The 27,053-nt window shown below is 48.3% G+C and overlaps 1 protein-coding gene across 1 annotated transcript in view; it reads left to right on the top strand.

Moving 5' to 3' along the window:
• espn (espin) overlaps positions 1-27,053 on the top strand; it is a 199,024-nt gene that overhangs the window by 100,909 nt on the left and 71,062 nt on the right. The window contains 3 exon segments of the mRNA XM_072477998.1: positions 1,571-1,586; positions 16,290-16,442; positions 23,083-23,281. Of these exon segments, the coding sequence (XP_072334099.1) occupies positions 1,571-1,586; positions 16,290-16,442; positions 23,083-23,281 (368 nt within the window).

Below are 27,053 nucleotides of genomic sequence, written 5' to 3'. Positions count from 1 at the left end.
CTCCTCGTGGGGAAGATTAGAACTAGAGGTGGTCAACACAATGTAGTCATCAATAAATCCAACAGGAAATTGAGAAGAAACTTCTTTCCCAAAGAGTAAGGAGAATGTGGATCTCACTACCACAGGGAGTGGTTGGATTGAATAGTAGAGATGCAATTAAGGGGGAAACTAGACAAGCATTTGAAGAAGAGAATAGATGGTTCTGATGATAGATTTAGATGAGAAAAGGTGGGAGGAGGTTTGAGTCAAGCGTGAACACCAATATTGGGTTGGGCTGAATGGCATGTTTCTGTGCCATATATCCTATGTAATCCTACGTAATATCCTATAATCCTACTTGACATCTGCAAAGGTTTTGGGGCATTTGTTCAGTGAAGCAGCTTCACAGATCGTCTGCTGTTTCCTTCTTTGTCATTTTGTCTGACGATTTTCTGCTTTCAATAACGATTGCTCCCAACCAGACTGGTTAAAGTGAAATGTATTTAAAGCCTTCGCGCTCCTGCGGAGTCTTGTTGACCTTTTAGTCATTGTTGCCAGACTCCATTCCCCCTCCAGCACCAAATCTTTCTTGCTACCTTCCTTCTCCTGTGGAAATATCTAAAAAATATCTTCAATTCGTTTAAAAAAAAAATTCAACTGCAATGGTAACCAGGGGAATGGAAATATTCTAAAACCAGTACCCTGTATGTCATAATTACTTTTTAAAAAATGTTTTATTTAACATTTATTTCTGAAACACATGAAATATTGCTGAGGAAAAGTTAATAACTAAAAAAGGTGAACTTGCAGGATGAGTGGAGAGCCACTTTAGCAAAGCATTGTTGCTTGGCTCCTTGCCGCTGGGGGGGGGGGGGGCGAGTCGCTAAAGCAGCGTCGTCAGCACGCGCCGGGCATTGGCGCCGCATAAAAGCGTCATCTGCCACCTAACTGGCGTCACCCGCGCATGCATGGTTGCCGTCCTCCCCGAGGCCGCCCCGCAAGATGTCGTCGGATGGATCTTGCTGGGCGCGAGCCAGACCCCTTTTGAGTGCAACCCCGGTGAAAGAACCCCCCTCGCCCCCCCCCCACAGGTCGCACCCCCAGCGTTCCCACGCTGTTCCCGCCGACAGCGACCAGGTGTGGATGGCGCCGGCGGGAAGCCGTCTTTTTGGGCAGGCCGCTCGGCCCACCCGGGCAGGAGAATAGCGGGTGTAGTGGAGAATCGCCATTTTGGGTGTCCCGGGCGATTCTCCGGCCTGCGCCGCGCAGAACTCGACGGGGCCGTTCCCGCCGCTTGGGTGCATCGCGGGAGGGCGTCGGACCGGCATCCCGTGGAAAAATGGCGGGCCAGGCGATTCTCCAAACCGGCGCAGGAGCGGAGAATCGCGCCCCCTGTCAATGAATTTTAATAAAGTGTGACACACAAGATGAGAGAGAGGGCAGCATGGTAGCACAGTGGTTAGCACTGATGCTTCACAGCTCCAGGGCCCCAGGTTCGATTCCCGTCTTGTGTCACTGTCTGTGCGGAGTCTGCACATTTTCCCTGTGCCTGCGTGGGTTTCCTCCGGGTGCTCTGGCTTCCTCCCACAAGTCCCAAGAGACGTGCTGTTGGGTGAATTGGACATTCTGAATTCTCCCTCTGTGTACTCAAACAGGCGCCGGAATGTGGCAACTAGGGGCCTTTCACAGTAACTTCATTGCAGTGTTAATGTAAGCCTCCTTGTGACAATAAAGATTATTTATTTATTTTATTTAGCATGGGTGACAAGAGGGAAATGGCGCTGTGAGACTGTTTGAACCAAGGGTCAGTAGAGAACAACGGAATTTGCATTTAAATAGCCTCGACCTCAGGGCAAAACGCTTTGTCACCTCGGAAGAGTCGGCACTGTGTAACATAGGAAATGCTGCCATTTCCCTAAATGAGACCCAACAAACAGCAACATGATGATAACCAGATCATCTGTTTAATCGATATTGATGATGTGGAGATGCCGGCGTTGGACTGGGGTGAGCACAGTAAGAAGTCTTTCAACACCAGGTTAAAGTCCACCAGGTTTGTTTCGAATCACGAGCTTTCGTCGCTTTCGGCGCTCAGCTCCTTCCTCAGCATTCACCTGATGAAGGAGCTGCGCTCCGAAAGCTAGTGATTCGAAACAAATCGATATTGGTTCAATAGTAACTTTTAACGGAAAATTAGATATATATTTCAGAAGTTAAAAAATTGCTTGGCTATGTGGAAAGAGGGAATTCAGGCTAAATGGTTTGTTCTTTCAAAGAAGCTGCAGCGGTTCGATGGGTCAAATGGCCTCTTTCTGCCCCCCATGATACTATGACATGACCGATTTTCCTTGTGAACCCCCCCCCCCCCCCCCGACATCCACCTAAAAGAAAAGTCCTTTCAAATTGGAGGTGCAAGCAGCCATTTAGGTGTTTCTCACACCTGAAATCTCACCCCTGCAACGTGTGTTGAGAGCAATTTGTTTAGGCACAGCTGCAGCCAGCCCCATGGAACTGCACAGCCAGAATTGCCGATGAACCATGGTGCAGGATAAGTGCGGTGCAGAAGTCAGTCAGGAACTGAGCATCAAACCCTCAGTGAAGCTCACAATGCGGGATCTCAGCATGGAGCTGGTTCTCAAACTCAACGTCCTTCTCCACGAGTTCTATTGACAAGATCACCTCTCAGTAACATGTCCTGTCTCCGCCCTCCTGTCACCGACTCTCCCATTTATTCCTTTATCATGTCAGGGCTTAATTTTTCAAATCCTGTTCTTGCTGACCTCCATTCTCCACTAAGTCCAACCCATCCAAACTGTTGTTGCTTGTGTTGTGCCTACCAACACCCTGAATTAACCTCATTCCCAGCAGGCTGCATTGATTCCATGTGCCTTTATGAATCATTTTCAAAATCCCTATTCTCATCTATCAATGTTTCCATCACCTTGCCCGAACCGAGTATAGTGACCTCCCTCAATCTTATGACCTTGCTCATTTTTTCTTCTCTGACACTGGTTTACTCTTCATTCTCAATGTTCTTTGTCATCTACAGACTCTTCTTTAACGTTTACAGTCCTGCCCACTTGAACGCTCTCCCAATATCTTGAGTCCTTTCCTCCATTCTCCCTTTCAAAAGCCAACACAGGTGTCTCAACTTTCACTTCGCCTTTGTGCCTTCATCGATTCCAGTAAGAAGTCTTACAACACCAGGATAAATTCCAACATGTTTGTTTCAAACACTAGCTTTCGGAGCACTGCTCCTTCCTCAGGTGAATGAAGAGGTAGGTTCCAGAAACATATATATGGACAAGGTCAAAGCATTTGCAGGTAATTAACTCTTTACAGACCCAGAACTAAAATGCTCGCATTCTAAGCATTGTCTGGCATCTTTGACCGTGTCTATATATATGTTTCTGGAACCCACCTCTTCATTCACCTGAGGAAGGAGCAGTGCTCCAAAAGCTAGTTTTGAAACAAACATGTTGGACTTTAACCTGGTGTTGTAAGACTTCTTAATGTGCTCTCCCCAGTCCAACGCCGGCATCTCCACTTCATCGATTCCAGCACATCTCCATCCCAGTGAATGCTTTTTTTCATTCACCTACTTATGATTGGGGATCAGAGTATTGGCACAGAGATTCTATCTGGTGAATGGGCACAATCCACAATACGGAAGATTGGACAAGGCATGTGAACTGAGTGGGGTTTAGGGTTGTGAGCTTTTTTCCCTTGTGTTGCTACGACAACTTTTACAGGATATAATCATTGGCTGAGTACAAGCATTTATCACATGATATGTTAAGTTGAAAGGCTGCTAGTTTTCAGAATAAATGCTGAGGTAATTTTAATTAATTAATTCATTCATCAATGGACTTCCGGGTGCGGCGATGACCAGCTGAGTCGCACGTTTCGGCAGCTCCCGGTGGAACGGACTTTTGGGCTCTTAATAAGAGCCCCAACGGCAATTTTAACGGCTAAAAGTACTGTGCGGTGAACCAGAAGGGAATCCCCCCTGGATACGGATGAAAAAAGGAGAGGAAGGTGGCCGGATTGTGGTGGATCCTTTAGAGCAGCGGCAAGGAAGGCAAGCAAAAACCAAGATGGCGTCGGAAGGTGGCAGTTTAATATGGGGCCCTGAACAACACGAGTTTTTAAAACGCTGCGTGGAAGAACTCAAAAAGGAAATGAAGAAGGAGCTGTTGGCCCTGATATTACAGGCGATCGAAGGGCTAAAGGAGGAGCAAAAGACCCAGGAGCGGGAGCTTCGGGTCGTGAAGGCAAAGGCTGCCGAGAATGAGGACGACATACAGGGCCTGGTGGTGAAGACGGAGATGCACGAGGCACACCATAAACGATGTGTGGAAAGGCTGGAGGCGCTGGAGAACAACGCGAGGAGGAACAACCTAAGGATTCTTGGTCTTCCTGAAGGTGCGGAGGGAGCGGACGTCGGGGCATATGTGAGCACGATGCTGCACTCGTTAGTGGGAGCGGAGGCCCCGGCGGGTCCGCTGGAGGTGGAGGGAGCATACCGAGTGATGGCACGAGGACCGAGAGCAGGAGAAATTCCTAGAGCCATAGTGGTGAGATTCCTCCGTTTTAAGGATAGAGAGATGGTCCTTAGATGGGCAAAGAAAACTCGGAGCAGTAAGTGGGAGAACGCGGTGATCCGCGTATACCAAGACTGGAGTGCGGAGGTGGCGAGAAGGAGGGCGAGCTTTAATCGGGCCAAGGCGGTGCTTCACAAAAAGAAGATAAAATTCGGAATGCTGCAACCGGCAAGACTGTGGGTCACATATCAAGGGAGGCACCACTACTTTGAGACGGCGGATGAGGCATGGACTTTTATCGTGGAAGAAAAATTGGAATGAGCGGGTTATTAAAAAAAGAACGTTTGAAACAAAGTGGTGGGGCGAGTATGGGGGGCGAAGAGGGGGGTAAAAAGGGGGGAAAGAGGAGTTTTATGTTATTAATCCTGCGATGTGGTAACATTTCTTTCTTCCACAGGAGGTGGTGGGGGGAGGAAAGGAGGTGGAGGAGATGGGGCGTTGGCCATTGGGGGCGGGGCCAAGGGGGAAGCGCGGGCTCGGTAATCATGGCGGGAATAGGGAAGCAGGAAGGAGGGGGCGTCGCACGGTGCGAGCCGAGGTCACGGGGGGAAGCCGAGGTCGGCCAGAGTTTGCTGACTTCTGGGAGCAACATGGGGGGTGTAACTACGCTAGTGGGGGATCTAGCGGGGGGGGGGGTTGGGAGGGGGGAATTATTGGGCTGCTGCTGCTGGGGAGAGGGGGGAGATGGCATGGGGTGGGATGGGCGGGGGGCACCGCCTGGGGGGGACACAGCTGCGTGGGAACCGGGTGAGGAGCTGGAAAAAGGGGATGGCTAATCGACAAGGGGGGGGTAAAAAGCCCCCCAACCCGGCTGATCACGTGGAACGTGAGAGGGCTGAACGGGCCGATAAAGAGGGCACGGGTACTCGCACACCTTAAGAAACTTAAGGCAGACGTGGTTATGTTACAGGAAACGCACTTGAAACTGATAGACCAGGTGAGACTACGCAAAAGTTGGGTGGGGCAGGTGTTCCATTCGGGGCTAGATGCGAAAAACAGGGGGGTGGCTATACTAGTGGGGAAGCGGGTAATGTTTGAGGCAAAGACTATAGTGGCGGATAGCGGGGGCAGATACGTGATGGTGAGTGGCAAACTACAGGGGGAGACGGTGGTTTTGGTAAACGTATATGCCCCGAACTGGGATGATGCCAATTTTATGAGGCGTATGCTAGGACGCATCCCGGACCTAGAGGTGGGAAAGTTGGTAATGGGGGGAGATTTCAATACGGTGTTGGAACCAGGGCTGGACAGGTCGAGGTCCAGGACTGGAAGGAGGCCGGCAGCAGCCAAGGTGCTTAAAGATTTTATGGAGCAGATGGGAGGAGTAGACCCGTGGAGATTTAGCAGACCTAGGAGTAAGGAGTTTTCGTTTTTCTCCTATGTCCACAAAGTCTATTCGCGAATAGACTTTTTTGTTTTGGGAAGGGCGTTGATCCCGAAGGTGAGGGGAACGGAGTATACGGCTATAGCCATTTCGGATCACACTCCACATTGGGTGGACTTGGAGATAGGGGAGGAAACAGAAGGGCGCCCACCCTGGAGAATGGACATGGGACTAATGGCAGATGAGGGGGTGTGTCTAAGAGTGAGGGGGTGCATTGAAAAGTACTTGGAACTCAATGATAATGGGGAGGTCCAGGTGGGAGTGGTCTGGGAGACGCTGAAGGCAGTGGTTAGAGGGGAGCTGATCTCAATAAGGGCACATAAAGGAAAGCAGGAGAGTAGGGAACGGGAGCGGTTGCTGCAAGAACTTCTGAGGGTGGACAGGCAATATGCGGAGGCACCGGAGGAGGGACTGTACAGGGAAAGGCAAAGGCTACACGTAGAATTTGACTTGCTGACAACGGGTACTGCAGAGGCACAGTTGAGGAAGGCACAGGGTGTACAGTACGAATATGGGGAGAAGGCGAGCAGGTTGCTGGCCCACCAATTGAGGAAAAGGGGAGCAGCGAGGGAAATAGGGGGAGTGAGGGATGAGGAAGGAGAGATGGAGCGGGGAGCGGAGAGAGTGAATGGAGTGTTCAAGGCATTTTATAAAAAATTATACGAAGCTCAACCCCCGGATGGGAGGGAGAGAATGATGGGCTTTCTGAACCGGCTGGAATTTCCCAAGGTGGAGGAGCAGGAAAGGCTGGGACTGGGAGCACAGATTGAAATAGAGGAAGTAGTGAAAGGAATTAGGAGCATGCAGGCGGGGAAGGCTCCGGGACCGGATGGATTCCCAGTTGAATTTTACAGGAAATATGTGGACTTGCTCGCCCCGCTATTGATGAGGACCTTTAATGAGGCAAAGGAAAGGGGACAGCTGCCCCCGACTATGTCAGAGGCAACGATATCGCTTCTCCTAAAGAAGGAAAAGGACCCGCTGCAATGCGGGTCCTATAGACCTATTTCCCTCCTAAATGTAGACGCTAAGATTCTGGCCAAGGTAATGGCAATGAGGATAGAGGATTGTGTCCCGAGGGTGGTCCATGAGGACCAAACTGGGTTTGTGAAGGGGAGACAGCTGAATACGAATATACGGAGGCTGCTAGGGGTAATGATGATGCCCCCACCAGAGGGGGAAGCGGAGATAGTGGTGGCGATGGATGCCGAGAAAGCATTTGATAGAGTGGAGTGGGATTATCTGTGGGAGGTGCTGAGGAGATTTGGTTTTGGAGATGAATATGTTGGATGGGTGCAGCTGTTGTATAGGGCCCCAGTGGCGAGTGTGGTCACGAATGGACGGGGATCTGCATACTTTCGGCTCCATAGAGGGACAAGGCAGGGATGCCCTCTGTCCCCATTATTGTTTGCACTGGCGATTGAGCCCCTGGCAATAGCATTGAGGGGTTCCAAGAAGTGGAGGGGAGTACTTAGAGGAGGAGAAGAACACCGGCTATCTCTATATGTGGATGATTTGTTGTTATATGTAGCGGACCCGGCGGAGGGGATGCCAGAGATAATGCGGACACTTCGGGAGTTTGGAGAATTCTCAGGATATAAACTGAATATGGGGAAAAGTGAGTTGTTTGTGGTGCATCCAGGGGAGCAGAGCAGAGAAATAGAGGACTTTCCGCTGAGGAAGGTAACAAGGGACTTTCGTTACTTGGGGATCCAGATAGCCAAGAATTGGGGTTCATTGCATAGGTTAAATTTAATGCGATTGGTGGAACAAATGGAGGAAGACTTCAAGAGATGGGACATGGTATCCCTGTCACTGGCAGGGAGGGTGCAGGCGGTTAAAATGGTAGTCCTCCCGAGATTCCTCTTTGTGTTTCAGTGCCTCCCGGTGGTGATCACGAAGGCTTTTTTCAAAAGGATCGAAAAGAGTATCATGAGTTTTGTGTGGGCCGGGAAGACCCCGAGAGTGAGGAAGGGATTCTTACAGCGTAGTAGGGATAGGGGGGGGCTGGCATTACCGAGCCTAAGTGAGTACTACTGGGCCGCCAATATCTCAATGGTGAGTAAGTGGATGGGAGAAGAGGAGGGAGCGGCGTGGAAGAGATTGGAGAGGGCGCCCTGTAGGGGGACTAGCCTACAGGCTATGGTGACGGCCCCATTGCTGTTCTCACCGAAGAAATACACCACAAGCCCGGTGGTGGTGGCGACTTTGAAAATTTGGGGACAGTGGAGACGGCATAGGGGAAAGACGGGAGCCTTGGTGGGGTCCCCGATAAGAAATAACCATAGGTTTGCCCCGGGGAGAATGGATGGGGGATTTGGAATATGGCAAAGAGCAGGAGTAACGCAACTGAAAGATCTGTTTGTGGATGGGAAGTTCGCAAGTCTGGGAGCGCTGACCGAGAAATATGGGTTGCCCCAAGGGAATGCATTCCGGTATATGCAACTGAGGGCTTTTGCGAGGCAACAGGTGAGGGAATTCCCGCAGCTCCCGACGCATGAGGTGCAGGACAGAGTGATCTCAAAGACATGGGTGGGGGACGGTAAGGTGTCAGATATATATAGGGAAATGAGGGACGAGGGGGAGATTATGGTAGATGAGCTGAAAGGGAAATGGGAAGAAGAGCTGGGGGAGGAGATTGAGGAGGGGCTGTGGGCGGATGCCCTAAGTAGGGTAAACTCATCGTCCTCGTGTGCCAGGCTAAGCCTGATTCAATTTAAGGTGTTACACAGGGCGCATATGACTGGAGCATGGCTCAGTAAATTTTTGGGGGTAGAGGATAGGTGTGCGAGATGCTCGAGAAGCCCAGCGAATCACACCCACATGTTCTGGTCATGTCCGGCACTACAGGGGTTCTGGATGGGGGTGACAAAGGTGCTTTCGAAAGTAGTGGGGGTTCAGGTCGAACCAAGCTGGGGGTTGGCTATATTTGGGGTTGCACAAGAGCCGGGAGTACAGGAGGCGAGAGAGGCAGTTGCCATTTAGTTTTAGTTTTAGTTTTTGTTATATATTATTTATTCTTTGTTTATAAAACAGGTCATTGTTATTTATACTGTTATATTATTGTGTAAAGGATACACAATGTACTGTGATGGTTGACCAAAAATTTTCAATAAAATATTTTTTTTAAAAAATTAATTCATCAATATTTAATTGGAAGAAACAGCTGCAGTTAATGTAAAGCTTTGCTCAAGGCACGATCTTCCCAAAAATTAACCAAGTTCCCGAGGGAGCATGTTTAGCCGCGTGTTTCACGGCAGTCGCAGTGCTGAGATGGCTATACAACATGACTCGCTTTCAATAAGGGGCCTGAACGGGCAACGCGCGGCCAAGGCTGCACACAGACCTGTTTTTTACAATGGGGAGCTCTGCTCGCCGGAAGCTTGGCACATTGGCAGCGCCACTGGCACCATGGCAGTGTCCGTGTCAGCTGGCAGTGCCAGCGTGCCAGGCTGCCACTGCCAGGGTGCCCAGATGGCACCGGCAGTGCCAGGGCACACACTGCCGAAAGAGTATGCAGTTGGGGGCCTTCAATCCCCTTGGAGACCCCCACGAGTGCTGTTCATCTGATCCCTGTTTGTGGGGACCAGTACCAAACGGCGCTTGCCCAAGGTCCCTGAGGTGAAGGGATTGAACCCCAAAGCCTCAGGTTACCTTAGGATTCTGCACCTTAGAGTAAGGCTTACTACCTCGTTCTAATATGCAGATGTGCCAAAAACTGATCCCGTCCTTTATGGCCGGGATCCACCTTGCAACGTCTCGCAAGATTCAACGCAATCACGCGAGGTGTTGCGAGCCGGGTAGATCCCGGGAGCGGGGTCTCCCGGCTTTCTCTGGCCACGCTGCGTCGTGGCGAGCTGCTTTTCCTGCGCAGCTTAGAATTTCCTGATGTCTTCCCATATCACTTTACTGTGATGTTTTCTCCACGCGTGTGAAAGAGGTGACTTGCCTTTTAAACACAGCTCCCCAGATAATAATGATCTTTATTATTGTCACAAGTAGGCTTACTGTCATGTGAGAGTACCTTTAAGAAATGGGTGTTTGAGAAATGTATCTTTAAGAAATGGGTGTTTAAGAAATGTACCTTTAAGAAATAGGTGTTTATCAGTGATGTCAGAGTGTGGGTGGAGCTGGGCTGTCTGTCGGCTTTTTCCTTTCATTTTAGGCTGTTTGCTGCAGGGTGTGTTTTAGTTCCGTTTTCACTGTTGGAGCTGAAGCCAGACAGAGCAGGTGTACTGTTGATATCTCTGCCATGAAAAGACTATCTCTTGATCATTTGGTGAATTCAGAATTATAAATGTTCTCAATAGTGAATGTAAACCTAATGTGCTTCTGTTAGAAGGTCTTCTGGATGTTGTTTGGGAAGGTATTAAGAATTACTTAGTGTTGTATTCTTTGAGGGTTGTATTTGAATTAATGGTTGCTAAGATGTTCACTGTATGTTTTAAAAGGTTAACTTGAGTTCATAGAATAAACATTGTTTTGCTTTAAAAAATACTTTTCCATTTCTGCTGGACCACACCTGTAGAGTGGGCCGTGTGCTCCTCATACCACAATCTATTAAAAGTTGTGGGCCAGGTGAATTCCATGATACACTTTGGAGTTCTCTAAACCCTGGCCCATAACACTTACATTAACACTGCAATGAAGTTACTGTGAAAAGCCCCGAGTCGCCACATTCCGGCCCCTGTTCGGGTACACTGAGGGAGAATTCAGAATGTCTAATTCACCTAACAGCACATCTTTCGGGACTTGTGGGAGGAAACTGGAGCAACAGGAGGAAACCCACGTAGACACGGGGAGAACGTGCAGACTCCGCACAGACAGCGACCCAAGCTGGGAATCCACCCTGAGACCCTGATGCTGTGAAGCAACAGTGCTAACCACTGTGCTATTGTGCCGCTTATGTGCACTGTGACATTAAATGGACACATTTTACGAATTTATGCTCATCAATTTCACCCTCCAGCTTATAATTGCCGCATAAATTTTAAAACATTGCGGGAAAGGAGTTTATCGCAAGAAGGAATATTTTTAAACTATCATTTGCATGCTCGGACTGAATGACAGGGCAATAGTATTCCGATGTGCTGAGGAGGGAGCTATCTGCTCACATCATTTTGCAGACATGTAGCTAACTACCCTTCTGGCTGTTGCATGGTAAACCTGTGGTGAGTGTGCGCGGGCTCATGTGATCATTCCAAACATTGCAAACAACTTCAGGCAATTGTTAAAGAAGTTGCTCAACATCCCCAGTGTTCTGCTCCTCGAACCGATTACAGAATGAAAGATGGACTGATTTATCCCCAAAGGAGTTGAAGAGTTAATCTGTCACTTTGAAATGATTACGTTATTCAGGACTTCTGGTGTGAATTCTACCGGCCAGCATGCCCAACATTCATGAGGAGCAGACGATGCAAGCCCAGATTTCTGATTTTGTTATTGACATCTCCAAGTGCAGTACAATTGGTTTGAAGGGACAAACAGTTGACTTGAAGCCTGATTTTTGCTAAGCTTTAGCACCTCACCAGGCCAGGTTTACATAATGTATTTTTATTTATCGTGTGAAGTTTCCTCCTGGGACATATGATTTACCACCAGTTTTCAGGTATTGGCACCTTGGGGCCCAGAAGGGATTGATGTTTTTTTCCATTGAGGGTAGAAATTCTGAAATCCCTCCCACTCATCTCTCTGCCTTGCACTGCTTTTATTTCAATCACAGCGAATCACATAAATACTTTAATCTGGATTCTTCATCTTAATTTTGAAGTCGCCACTGTACAGGCTACTGTACATGGTATAGACACAAGGTGTGACTTAAACATGCTCCCTTCTTGTGGGCAGTCTGTGGTTTACTGATAAGCGTTGATCACAGGTGTGGTTTTTCATTCCCAGAGCGCTGCTGAATCCTGTCCAAGGATTTCACTTCTACATATTTTGTTTCCCTTCTTTTCTCGAATGAGCTGATCCCCTGTGGGGTAGGGTTCCACAGGCAATGGCTGCCCACTGTCACCCCTTCCAAGTTCCTGTTCTGTGTGCATGGGGCTGGAGGGCGAGTGGGAGCAGAATATCATTGGAAAGCACAAAGGTTATGTTGAAATCTGTATCCAACCTTTGTTAGACCCACATTTAGAGGACTGGTCTGCTCTCCAAATTACAAGAGGGAGGTAGAGGCACTGGAGGGTCACAAAGAAAAAACTATTTACCAGGGTGATGCCAGTTATGAGAGGCTTTCCCTATCAGAAAAGGCTATCCAGGCTTGGGCTGTTTTGGCTAGGAAGGAGCAGGCTTGGGCCTGACCTCACAGAGATCGGTGGCACAGTGGTTAGCTGCCTCACAGCTCCAGGGACCCGGGTTCAATTCCGGTCTCGGATGACTGTGTGGTGTTTGCACGTTTTCCCCGTGGGTTTCCTCCGGGCGCTCCGGTTTCCTCACACAGTCCAAAGATGTGCAGGTTAGGGGGATTGGCCACTCTAAATTGCCCTTAGTGTCCAAAAGAAAAGGTTAGGAGGGGTTACTGGGTTACGGTGGGGGTGTGGGCTTAAGTAGGCTGCTCTTTCCAAGGGTCGGTGCAGACTCGATGGGCCGAATGGCCTCCTCCTGCACTGTAAATTCTATGATTCTATCTTTAAAATTATAAAAGAGCTTGATAAGATAAATGTCCAGAAGATACTTCCAACTGGGAAGAGCCCAAAGCTAAACGTTTTTAATATACGGCAGTCATTAATAAACCCAGGAAGGAATTCAGGAAAAACTTGTTTAACCAGGATGTGGTTAGAATTTGCAACTCCCCCCTGCCCCCCACCCCCTTGACCATCCAACTACTCCCCCTCATCTCCTGATTATCTCTCCTGACTCCCCCACCATCCCGAACTACTCCCCACCACCCTGACGACTCTCCCCGATCCCTGACTATACCCCCTCCCCAAAAACCCCAGCCACCCACCAGCTATACCCCCATCCACCTCGTCCAGCCAACCACCCCTCCCCCAACCAGCCAACTACCCCTCCCACACCCTAGTTAGGGGACATGAATTTTGATTTATTGTCATACTATTAGCATCATCGAATAAGAATATGAATTTTCCGATCTTGCTGTGGGGGCTGAGAGGCAAATGAGTGTCTGTTGATACTTCACATCATTCGATGGATTCTATTCTATGGATTTGACAGAGATATAGGATAGAAGAAAGACCACAAACTCTGAAGAGTTATGCAACTTTTCCACGATGGGAAACATGGCACATCCCTGGCATAAAACACCACGTTTGGCAAATTAGGCTTTTGCCACTTAAAGAACGAGAGGCCCTCCTTTCCTACAATCAACCTTGTTGTTGCTTCATGCTGAAGAAAGGAAGGATTTTTTGCATTTTATTTGCTGTTCATTCCTTATCATGTCCTCCCAGATTGGATTGTAGGACTGGTTGAAGTTATTATGGAGCCGTGAGGTTCCAACTTGCTTTCCTTTTTTTTTTCTTTTTATAAATTTAGAGTACCCAATTCATTTTTTCCAATTAAGGGGAAATTTAACGTGGCCAATCCACCCACCCTGCACATCTTTGGGTTGTGGGGGCGAAACCCACGCAGACACGGGGAGAATGTGCAAACTCCACACGGTCAGTGACCCAGAGCCGGGCTCGAACCTGGGACCCTGGCGCCGTGAGGCAGCAGAGCTAACCCACTGCTCCACCGTGCTGCCCCCAACTTGCTTTCCTGTTCAACCAAGAGGGGACACTGGGATTAGGATGAAATGATTCAGTCCCCTGTTGTCTGCAGTTAATTGGCTAGACTGCCAAGTTTGAGTGCACAGCTGTGGGTCCAATGTGTAATACAGTGCAGTTATGGCTGCTGTCCTTTTTAATAGGTGAGGCCTCCACTTCGGACACCTACACAAGCCAGTCATGGCAATGGGTCATTGTGTAGGTGGGATATATCTGATATTCTTGTCATTTCTATCTTCCTTTCTGTGAGTAATCTATGGGCAAAGAAAAGAGTTTGAGGGGAATCTTAAACAGGTGATCTTGACAGAGCCAGCTCCGTTTCTTGAGCCTGTTCTTCTCAGTATTACCAAAAGGAAGACCTGGCTGCTGTAAGCGCAGTCAAAGGAGGAGCGAAGTAGTTTCTCGGCGATGTAACACAATTCCAGCCCTTCCGCTGTAATTACTTACTGCAATTCAACACGCAAACAGAAAATAGTTATTCCAACAAACGCACCTTGCCCAAAACAACAGGGGACTCACACTCACAGGGCTGGAGCACGCAAGGTGGCCGGTGGGTAGTACGGAGAATTGGGCAGGAGGCCACACATCAGACTCCCCCTTGTGGGAAATCTGTAAGTGATTTCAGTCAGTGGCGGAAAGGTAACAAAAGGAGAAACTGGTCTGTTAGCGGCGGGAAGCTGATGGACATGCTTAATCAACCACGTGCATATAATTTGAATGCAACTCAACACGATTCAATCCTGATTCCCTGACTTGCTGAAACTCACACGTTTCTCTTGCACCTTCGGTAACCTGCCCAGTGAAAGCTGGCAACTTACATGTGGCTTCCGTGGCTCACTGTAAGAGCCCTTTTGGCTTCCAGGAGATCGAGACCCCGGGCCCTGGATGGTCTTGGGAGACATTTTCTCTGTGTAAAAACATGTTGATCTGACACCGAGGGCCAGAGCCAGAGGCGGGAATTTAGTATGGTTCCATAATTTAAAGGGAGGAGCGCACAACAGAGGTGCAGGGGAGTCATCCCTTAAAGTGGCATCGCAGATCTGAGTCCTGAAGGGGAGGTCAGCATGAGAATCATCTGCCTTGTCTTTACTCAGATTTGAACACTGGAGGAGCTGGGTTAGCTGGACGGTGACGTCCCAGACCTCAGTTGAACCCGTTGATGCCACCAGGTGATGACAGCAGAGGAACCTTCTCCCTGGACTTTGGAATGTCTTTTTGTGCTGGAGCTACAGAAATTCTGATGCGGGAGATTTAAACTGTAGAACCTTCGTAAGAAGCCCGCAAGCGATTTCCAACTCTTAACACACGCGGACTGCCCTTTCAATATGATGGCGGCTCCCGCATGGCCATTGCGTGATGGGGGGCTTCCCGGTGTCAGGACCCCCGACCCCCCCCCATGTGATCCGGCAGCAAGTCCACATCAACCACATTCATTTCTTTAAAAATATTGTTATTCAAGGCATTTCCATATATACAAACAGAAGCAGAATAACAACCAAACAACTCAATAAACAACCAACACCCACTCCCCCCTGCTCCCCTGATGCCGCCCACTTCTCACATCCCACCTCCCCATTTTAAACCCCTTACCCCCACCCACCACCCCAGACCCACGTCAGATCCCCAGCGACTTCTGCGCCCACCAACAAGTCGCACCCCCTTCCACCCCATGACAATAAGACCAAATACAGGCCACAATCTCCATCCTCTCTTCCTGCTCATTCTGGATGCGGCAGCACTTCAGGAACAGTGAATTTGGCAAGAGGGTTACATGATGCATCTCAAGTGTTGCGCTAGCTCTCACTTGTGGCTTGGGTTCTTGAGCTGTTACATCAGAGGATACAGCTATTTTGTGGTACACTGTGCTATCCACGCAGAGGTCATGAGTTCAAATCTCATAATGGCCAGTTGAGAGATTGAGTTCAATGGCCTAACTGGTCTGTAAATTCCGTCAACTATGGCGGGTCTGAGATGTCGTTTTGGGGGGTTTTTGTTTGCTAGGACATGGGGGAAATACGTTCTTCAGATAGGGCTGTGTGATCTTTCGGGAAGCGAACCTGCTTTAGCCGACATGTGGGGCGTCATTCTCCGCCGGCGGGAATCTCCGTTCTGCCGGCGCCCGGGGGTTTCCCGACGGCGTGGGGGTGCCCCACAATGGGAAACCCCATTGACCGGCCGGTGTTACGGAGACTCCCGCCGGCCGGTCGGCGCAGAAATGTGGCGGGGCGGGTAGGAGAATTTCGCCCGTGGTAACTGTCCCACATCGAGTGGCTAACTCATTATTATGAAGTGATTACTTAGTTGCAAAACAATCTCTTCAAAGCTAACCCACCTTCTCAGGAGGCAAGTGTGGACAATCAACCTAAACAGGCCAACATCCCAAGACCAAATTGAAGCAAATATGCATAACTCAGATCCTCCAGCTATTCCATATCTGGATGCAGCTAGTGATTTACTTTGCACCTTGGTGTACAGCTGTGCACCTTCATACTTTGCAGGAAATTATCTTTGTGGACTGACTGTTATAAATATACCTGTGCTTTCACGTTATTGATTTTCTCTCTCATTCTTTACCTCTGTCCTTCTTACTTCGACATACAGTTAAATCCCAATGAAATAAATCCAAATAGATTGCGGAGGGTCGAATCGAATCGGAAGTCAAGGAGTTTCAACAAAGAACCCAGCACAGCAGACTACTACAAGAGCCTAGGAAACGACACGGTGCAAGACAGTCGGATGGCACCCAATGAGGAGGTGAGTTTTACCCACTATGCGGCTAAACAAGGTAGGGGCATTGGAAATGGGAGCTGGAGTAGGCCATTCAGCCCCTCCAGCCTGCTCCGCCATTCGAATAGATGGTGGCTCGTCGTCCCACATGATCACGACATCCCTCGATCCCTTCACGGGTCAGGTACCCCGATCCAGAATAGATTTTGAGTAATGTCTTGAGTCAGAATAGCGAAATAATCAACAGAAACGAACCGCTGAAACGTAACTGGAAAATGGTGGAAACACTCGGCAGGTCAGGCAGCCTGTGTGGTGGGAGGAAGAGAGCTCACATCTCAGGACGATGACCGTTCATCCGGACTAGAACAAATTCTGCACACAGTTAACTCTCGACTAACTTCACTCTCTCCAATTCATTCACTGATCTTCAGTTTCTGCATCATGTCATATGAAGGTTGAAATTAAAAAAAACTTAATTTACAGCCTTTATTGCGAAGGAAACAACAGCTGCTTGGGTTTGTGCCAATCTGTAGCTGGGGTTAAACGTGAGAGCGAAGGAATGCAGTCCACGATTCTACTCATCAATGTTAGTAGCGATTGAACGAACATGTTTGTGTGAGGTCCCTCTGTCTGCTATTTTATTACCCCCTTCCGTGATAACACACTGTTTATCGACTGGAATATCATTATTTTAGCAATGATAAAACACTTTATAAGTTTGGCACGAGTAAAGATATGATGGGCCAAATGGTCTCCTGTGCTGTTCCATTCTACGATTTTGTGAAATGTAGCTAGGAAAGACAGGACACACTTTTTTAAATTCAGCAACCCGGGTGAAAAGTTGCAAAGACTAGATGAAGTTAATTGGAGGTTTGGTCGATCACCAGATTTGGCCGGAGCATTGCTGCACGTCCTATATTAACCTATTCGTGTCCCAGGATCCCCTGGGAAGCAAAGACTGCCCAGGACTCATTTTCTGTCTCACAAAATGCATCTTCAAATTCCTTCCCACTTCACCCTGTCGCCGAGTGTGAAGAGGTGTCTGGTGTCACCTTCCTTGCAACCCCCGTAATTGCAGGCAGGGCAACAGTAACCTCCCCTTCGTCACTGTAATTGCACCCAGCTACGATGTGCTGCCTTATGTGCCTGTGGGTGGCAGGGTAGCACTGTTGCTTCACGGCGCCAGGTTCGATTCCCGCTTGGGTCACATGTTCTCCCCGTGTCTGGGTGGGTTTCTTCCGGGTGCTCCGGCTTCCTCCAAGTCCCGAAAGACGTGCCGTTATGTGAATTGGACATTCTGAATTCTCCCTCAGTGTACCCGATTAGGCGCCAGAGTGTGGTGACTAGGGGATTTTCACAGTAACTTAATTGCAGTGTGAATTTAAGCCTACTTGTGACAACAATAAAGATTATTATTACCCAGAGCTGAACTTCAAATCCCGTACCCTATCCACTGCCAAGTTCATTCACCTCTGCTTCCACAACATGCTACTCTTACCATACCTCCTTCTTGCTGAAACATCTACCTCCTTCTTGCTGAAACAGCTATCAACACTTTCATCTGAGACAGCAAGGCGAAAGGTGATGGGAGTGTCCCTGCTTCCAGTTTGAGTAAATAATCTTCAACTTGTCTTCAAGTCTGCCAGAATATTGTGCATTCCTCCATGAAAAATGTGAGGCGTGTATTCATGGACACATTTTTCAGTCACAAGAAGTCAGTTTTCACTGTGGCATTTTAATACATTTTCTGCAGCCTTTCACTGATTCCTTTTCAACATTGTGACAGCCAAATACTTCAGAGGTGCCTCATTGGCTGTCAAATACTTGGGGGGACCTGAGATCATGATACACATGATATTAATGCAAGCCCTTCTTTTAAAGAAATCTCAATATGCACCCGGGAACAGCGAAGCAAAATGACAAAGCGCTTCACCTTTCCTTTCCCTGCACCATTAAACTGGGCGGGCAACATTTCTAAATGTTTGCCTCCCGATAGATGCTGACAGACCTGCTGAGATTTTTCAGCAGCACCTGTCTTTGTTTCTATAGACCGTTGGATATCCATGATTAGCCACTCCTGTTTGAAACCTCGTAGCCCACAAACCTTTTGTGTAAATACTGGAAAACAAAAAAGAAAGATTTGCATTTATAAATAGCTGTCTACACTGCTGAAGCCACCTCCCTGGATTTTTGTTGGATACAGGTTGGAAGTTGTTTTCTATTACACCATGCCTCTGTACGGACATTTGGATGTTTTTGATGCTGCGCTGGAAAGCTGGAACCAGTATGCACAACGGATGCGTTACTATTTCCGGGCAAACAATATCACCGAAAACGAGCGCCAGGTGGTCATATTGCTCACCGCCTGCGGCCCGCATACGTTTGGGGTGATTAGGAGCCTTACGTACCCAGCTGCGCCGGACACCAAAACGTTTGATGAACTTGTGAATTTAGTGGGGCTGCATTTTAACCCAACCCGGTCCACGATAGTCCAACGTTACTGGTTTAATACCGCTGACCTGAGAGGACCCCAGGAGAATCCCTTGCCGACTTTCTATCCAGGCTATGCAGGATTGCGGAGTACTGTGACTATGGTGAGACCTTGTCAGAAATGTTATGCGACCGTTTGGTTTGCGGTATTAACAATGCGGCCACCCAGAGAAAGTTGTTAGCTCAGCCAACATTGACGTTTCAACAGGCCATTCAAATAGTATTGGCCCGAGAGAGTGCAGAACGAGGAGTGCAGGAGATACAGGGAATGGAAGTGCATGCCTTGGGGCGCAACCCCTTCCATCCGAAAACGTCCCCCTGCACTCCTGCGGTACCTTGGGCGAGACGACGTCCGGATCTACGCCAGTGGCCGTCGGACATTCCTCCCCGAAGGGAGCCTTCTCCAGAACCAATGGATGAGGAGCCATGTCCGTGTCAGACTTGTAGGCGCCGACCCCGTCGCGGACGGCGGTCCTGGGGGTGCCAGAGGCGCCGTCGTTCCGACCGAAACTGGGACCAGCCCAGGGGCCGTACCTTCCATGTGGATGAACCTGCGGCGACTACTCCTGAGGACGTGGAGACGGGGGACGAGTGCCTGCAGCTGCATTGTGTGGCAGCTCCCCGTGTGGCCCCATTAAGGTGACATTATGGGTCAATGGTCACCCGCTCGAGATGGAGTTGGGCACTGGCGCAGCGGTCTCCGTGATCGCCCAGAGGACATTCGACCGCATCAAGCAGGGTATACAGACCCTTACATTAACCGACACACAGGCCAGGTTGGCCACCTACATGGGGGAACCATTGGACATTGCAGGAACTACGATGACCCCTGTTGTTTATGGACGCCAGGAGGGGCGTTTCCCACTTATCGTGGTGCGCGGCCATGGGCCCAGCCTGTTGGGTCGGGACTGGTTGCACCATTTGTGGTTGCAGTGGCAGCACATCCTCCAAACAGTTTCTGGAGGGTTGACTGAGGTGCTAGGACGATACCCAGATGTATTCCAGCCCGGTTCGGGGAAAATAAAAGGGGCCATAGCCCATATCCAAGTCGAACCAGGAGCCACACCGTGCTATTTCCGGGTGCACCCGGTGCCTTATGCCTTACTCGAGAAGATAGAAGGGGAGCTCACTCGTTTGAAAACTTTGGGTATTATCAGGCCCGTCCGTTTCGCTAACTGGGCAGCACCAATTGTACCTGTAATGAAGCCAGATGCCACAGTTCGCTTGTGCGGCGACTATAAACTTAACAGTGAATACGGCTTCCCGACTCGACCGATATCCAATGCCTCGCATAGAGGATCTCTACGCAAAACTTGCAGGTGGACTCTCGTTCACAAAATTAGATATGAGTCACGCCTACCTACAGTTGGAACTGGACCCTGCCTCCCGACCATATGTAATGATTAATACACACCAGGGCCTGTATGAATATGCACGTTTGTCTTTGGAGTATCCTATGCCTGCGCTATTTTTCAACGCGATATGGAGGGCATTTTGAGAGGTTTTCCGCGTGTCGCTGTCTACTTAGATAACGTTTTGATCACAGGGACGTCGGAGCAGGAACATTTGGAAACTCTGGAGGCTGACCTTAGACGCTTTTCGGAGGCTGAGTCCATTTACATTGCACAAAGTGCGTCTTTCAGGCGAAGGAAGTAGTCTACATGGGTTATCGGGAGGACCGCGAAGGATTCCACCCCGTCTCAGAGAAGGTGCGTGCGATTCAACAGGCCCCCGCCCACCTGACACTTCGCATCATCGTTCTTTTCTCGGCCTCGTAAACTATTGCGGGAAGTTCCTCCCCAATCTGGCAACTACGCTGGCCCCGTTTCATCTTCAGCTAAAGAAAAATCACACCTGGGTTTGGGGTCAGCCGCAAGAAACCGCTTTCCGGCGGGTAAAACAATCAGGACTGCAAATTCCTGATAGCTGAAACCAGAGGGAGTTTCCTGACTGGGACATTCGCTCTGAATTGTCTCCTCACTTTGCCGGGCAGGTTTGTCCACGTTCTTTATAGGTGCCAGAAGCCCCTCGTTGGTCAGACCAGCCAACCTCACAGATGGTTACCACGACACCTCAAGTAGATGACAGTCAAGAGGCCAAAGAGCAATGAAAAGAGCCTCAACCTCCAACCCCGATGTCAGTTGGAGAGACAAACCCTAAGACCACAGAGCAGATGTTGCAATCCCCAGCTGGCACAATAATGCTAAATCGATACTGGAACCGAGTCGCATTGATGAAAGCACGTCGCACAGCCAAACACAAAGGTAAGCTTACTACCAAGTCACACCCTCGCAGTAGAGGGTTGTCCGTTCCATTGCACGTCAGGCCGAGCTGCATGAAGGAACAAGAGGAAAAAGCACCTTAGAGACAAGCTGAGTGTACGTCCACTCTGTAAAGACTGGAATAAATCAACCGGCATCTATCGCTATAATTGGGGAAATCCGCAAAGAACAATTTAATGTCAAAGAACGGAACAAGAGGATGGAAAGACACCAGAACAATCAATTCAACAAAGCTTACCTTCAGCAACAGAGCCTACCACTCCTCTGGTAGTAGTGGGAACAAGATACGGAAGGGCCATGAGGCCCCCAGACCACCTGACCCTATGAGCTCAGAGACTTGAGAGTGGGAGGAATCTTGGGTAGTAATAATGGTGTAAAACATACATGGGGTAAACTGCGATCATTTGTAAATACGCTGGATAAAGACTTGGTGGGAGGTGTAAAATAGGATTTGGCATATTGAGGGTTAACATGGGACTGAGTACAGTACCACCCTATGGTAAACTACTGTTACTGTATTAGATATATTGTGGTGAACCACTTCCTGTATTATATATATTATGGTAAACCACTGTTAGTGTATTGTATATATTGTTTGTTGTCTCCGCTGGCTCCTCCCCTCAGGCTTTGTATAAAGGTGGCCGACCTCTGGCCCTGCCCCAGTTCGGGATCAGTTACCAGCAGGATCTCGTTTAGCTTATTAAAGCCACAGTTTTGTTCCACAACTCGTCTTTGTTGTAATTGATGGCACATCACGCCCACACAGTTGTGTAAGAGAATACGCGACGTGCACCTCGGGGTCAGTGTAGTGTTGGACAGAGCCGTGTGTAGAGGCAAGCATGGAGACAGCTCCTAGCTTGGACCTTTACTCTCCCTGTGTATCTAGTTTCGAATAGTTAATAAATACTTACTGATGAGCTACCTAATAACTTTTTAAAAAATACCGAACTACTTCCAATTCCTTTCAACATTATTCAGACGACTATTGGTATATTTTTATCACTATTGGTGGTATTTTGATGAAGGAAATGTGGGAATTAAAGTTATTGTAGAACAGCCAATTGAATGGCATTTGCAATGGGACAGAAATCTCCTTTTATCAGGTGGTTTTTGCTACTTTTGGTTTGGGCCTTTTTTTAAATATCTATTCTGAGTCTCACTGGCATGGATTGCAATTCTTGCCCATCCCTAGTGGGCCTTAAGAAGTTATTGGTTGGTCATGGGCGGGAATCTCCAGCCTCCCAACCGCCCGTCTCCCAGCGGGAAACACGCGGACAGGAATGCAATGCCGGCGGAAACAGAGAACCCCGCCTCCAGGGAGCGGCTGGAGAATTCCGGCCCATCTTTTTGAACCACAGCAATCCGTACGATCAGTGGCTTTGCCTCTACAGAGGACAGTTAAAGGTCAGCCACATTGACGTGGCACCAGAATCACATATAGGGCAGACAAGCTAAGAGTGGCAGGACTCCTTCCCTGAAAAACACCATTGAACCAGTTGAGTTTTTACAACGGTCTGGCAACTTCCTGGTCACTTATGCTGATGTCAGTTATTTTCCATTTTCCTTGATGACGTGTTAGGACTGATAGATCAATATACTGGGCTACAATTATTTATTTACATGTTATCTTTTAAAAATCAATTTCTTCAATGCTCTGATGGAATTTGACCAAACATGTGCTGGATTATTAGTCTCGAGATTACCTGTCCAGTAAAATAGTTGCTATGCCGCTTGCTATGGGAGGTTGAACATCACTGTCATTGTTGTGGATGCATTAAACCCTGGCATTTGGAATCCTCCGTCATAATAAAAAGAAGGAAGCTAAGAATTGTGTTTTCTATTTTCATTCTAACCCTCAGCACTTCTAATAACAGTTTGTTAATTATTTTCACCAGGGTTCCCTTGGACCTCAAGAGGTGCAGAGGGATGGAAACGTTGCAGAAACCCACACACCCCATGAAATCCCTGCTCCCCCACCCCCTCCCCCACTCCCTGAAAGTGGATCAGTCCCTCCTCCTCCTCCACCCCTTCCATTGCCAACAGAGACCCCACCACCCAGCAACCAACAGCGTAGACCCTCATCATCTGGGGGAAGTAAGTATTCACTCATATTTTGGTTTGCGGACATCCTTTTGCCAATCTGGATAGATTATGTGAAAGAGTTTGGGTTTCTTTTGCTGATCAAGACGTGGCTGAGGGGGGGGGAGCGAGTGGAGGGCAGGGTGGTGCGATCTAATAGAGATCTTTAAAAAGGGCTCCATAGCGTGGACAGAATGCAGATATTTCCACTTGAACAGGAGACCCAACTGAGGGGGCGTAAAAACAAGAATTCAGGAGACACTTGTTCACTGAGAGAGTGGTTAGAATGTAAAATCTGTTGTCAGTTGGAGCTGCTGAGATGGGTAGAATGGATATCTTTAAGGAGATGTTGGAGAAGTCCATGACAGAAAAAGGAACAGATGGAAATACAATTGTGCAAGATGAAGGAGATTGGTGTGGGGCATAAACACTGACAGAGGCCAGTGGAGCTGTCCGGCCTGTTCCTGTGCAGCAAAGTCTGTGTAATTCCATGATTAAGGAACATTTTGTCATTGTTTAACCTTTCCCTTCTTAAAATGACCAAAACTGAGTTTAACCATTAAATTGGTTGGTTGGATTTTTCAAAATTCTTTCATAGGACATGCAAGAATTGATCCAGCGACATTCATACCAACAGCTACATTCCCCAAACTGTCCCTGTGTGTTTATTAATTAAAAGCTCGGGTTGAGATGGTTTGACATCGAATTAAACTAAGACTCTTCTTCCTTGTTCAATTCTGGTCATTTTATTCACTCTTTTTGTTTACTCAAGGTATGTGGGAATCCCTGGCTAGGACAGCATTTATTGCCCATTTAATTGTGACTGACGAGGTGGTGGTGAGCTGCCTTCTTGAACCGCTACAGTTCATGAGGTGTAGGTACCCCCATAGTACTGTCACGGAGGGAGTTCCAAGATTTTGACCCAGCGACAGTGAAGGAACTGCGATATATTTCCACATCAGGATGGTGAGGAGCATGGAGGGGAACTTCCAGGTGGTTGTGTCTCCATGTATCTGCTGCCATTGTCCTTCTAGATGGTAGCAGTTTGGAAGGTGCTGTCTAAGGAGCCTTGGTGAGTTCCTGCAGTGCATCTTGTAGATGGTACACACCGTTGCTACTGTGCGTTGATGGTGGAGGGAGCGAATGTTTGTTGAATGGGGAGCAATCAAGCGGGCTGATTTGGCCTGGATGGTGTTGAGCTTCTTGAGTGTTGTTGGAGCTGCGCCCATCCAGGCAAGGGGAGACTATTCCATCACACTCCTGATTTGTGCCTTGGATTCCCACTCCTGATTTGTGGACAGGTTTTGGGGAGTCAGGAAGTGAGTGACTCACTGCAAATTCCACTGACCTGCTCTTGTAGCTACAGTATCAATACGGTCAGTTCAGTTTCATGGTCAATGGTAACCACCCAGGGTGTTAATCGTGGTGGATTCACCAATGGTAATGCTATTGAATGTCAAGGGCCGATCGTTTGATTCTCTCTTGCTGGAGAACATTACAATATTAATTGATAATAGATACATTGGCCTTTACCACAATGTGGGGGGTAATGGTGAGAGTCGAAGATCCCATTAGAAGGTCTTGCTACTGCTGTACGGGATAGCGGAACCAGTGCTATAACATTGCAACCCACATTTTACAGTGGGTGCAGGCTGCTCGTGGAGCTACATGCCATGGACACGGTGCCTGAGAACCACATCACTGCAAAAGGTATTGTGTGGATCTGGTGGGGTCAGTATGAGGCGAAGCTGGGGTACTGTGAAACATGTTGAGAACAGTATTGTCATCCTGCACAAAACTAGTAAACAGAAACTCATCTTGACCTTTTAATTTGTTAATGAGTCACCATCATCCATTGATATATCCCTGTATTAGCAAAGTAAATATTTCTCTTTGTGTATCGAATATCCTTTTAAGAATGGTATGCTATTGATTTATGGTATGAATACATAAGGTCTTATCTGACATCACTTAACAATGGCTGATTAGCAAATTCATGAAAGCTGATTCACAGTAAGGTTTTACATGAATGTTTTCCTCCATCGCTTTTCCTCCTACGAGCAACCTGAAAGTGAAAAATGCATCCAGATTGACTGGGGCAAGCAGAGATCGAGAGGGACGGACTGAGGAGACAGGTTATCAAAGTAGAAAGAAGCACGTGTCTCTCCAAAGTTCCTCAGAGTGATTACCATGGTTTTCTATTGGATTCATATGTACCAATATTTCAGGTCGAGGAGAAATCTAATTAACAATAAATTAAGAGTGAATGTCCTTCTGTGGTTGAATATTGGGCCAATTAAATAATTTTTGTGTCAGACGAGTCTATTTTGTATCAGCCTGTGAAAACATATTTGATTGTTCTTCTTTCTTGACCTTTTTTAAAGCAAATGTTACACTTATGTGATGCTACTTTCGGTGTGTTAATATTATCACCGGAGATTGCACGTCAGGCTAGAACCCTTATGGTGTGGTGTGAGTTGTCTTAATAGTGGCACTCTACTGACAGAGTATGTATCAAATAATGTTTTGAAAAAAAAACCCTCTGTTGTTCTGTATTTTCTCATCTCTGGTAATTTAACATGGGTGTTAAATGCTAGATACTGTTATAATCGTGTGTAGCCATATACAATCGAAGAGTATCAGAAATGTTGGGCTGGATTCTCCGTTTTTGGAGAATCCCCACGCTGTCGTGAAAACTGTGGTCATTTACACCAGGAAAACTGGCGTCAAAAGACCACAGATTTGCCGTCTTGCTGGGGGCTAGCAGGGAGCCATCGTAGAGCTCACAGCTCTAGCTGCCGATACGGCCCCCAGCACTTCCAGTTCAGAGGCCGCGCATGCGCACGGCGGCAACCTGCAGCTCCATTGTGGACTCAGCCCGCGGACCTGGACCTCCGATGTAGTGCCCCGCATCAGCCGCTCACGCGCCCTGGACCGCCCGCACACATTGCCCCCAGCCCCGAATGAAGCCCCCCTCTGCCTGCCGATCGGCCCTCCCCCGACTGTGGCGGCCCCAGACTGAGTCTGCAGCCGCCTCGCGAGGTTCCCATACGGCTGGGATCATGAGAGTCCCATGCCGTCGGGAATTCGGCCGAGTACGGTATGGCACAAGTACGCCGATTTGCGAACGCGATTCCGCCGTTGGGGGCGGCGGAGAATCCAGCCCGTTGTCCTAGCTATAATCGGAGGGCTGTGTCATTAATAGCCCGCTGTATACCCTGGTGATGTGCCACTCTGGAATGCCATCTTTTCTGACCCGGTACAGTGGGGTGAGTTTTGCCATATGTCCTCTGAGAGTGATGCTCTGCCCTATACATTTCTGCCGATCAACACTGACGTGGATTACTGCCCTGTGTGCACGCTGTGTGTGGAAGTTTAACATCTGCAGCTGATGAGAAGTAGAGTGTTAATTTTCCTCTAATGGATAAAATACGCTTTTGTGTTGTAATTTTGTGCATCGAACTGTGAACGATTTGCTAAAATCTCACCTGGTTAACAATTGGTCCATTTTTGTGCCATTCCTGAAAGCTCCCGATGCATAACTAGATGTGTTTCACTCGAATTGTATTTTCTTTGCAATGCGGTTGGCAAATGCCACCAAATTATTAATACTTACGAAAAGAGCCAAGGAGATTGCTTCACCCACTGTATGTCTCAGGTTTCTTTCAACAACAAAAAATTATTTGGGACTGTGGAACTTTTTATTTCCTATGCAGTGCCTCCACTGACATCACATTAATCTGGCTGCTAGGTTGCAAGTCCAACTCTTCATTATATCCTCTGTCTC

Source organism: Scyliorhinus torazame, chromosome 16, assembly GCF_047496885.1.
Source record: "Scyliorhinus torazame isolate Kashiwa2021f chromosome 16, sScyTor2.1, whole genome shotgun sequence".
NCBI lineage: Eukaryota > Metazoa > Chordata > Chondrichthyes > Carcharhiniformes > Scyliorhinidae > Scyliorhinus > Scyliorhinus torazame.
Note: the sequence above shows the minus strand (reverse complement) of the source record. Positions and strands in the feature narration are given on the sequence as shown.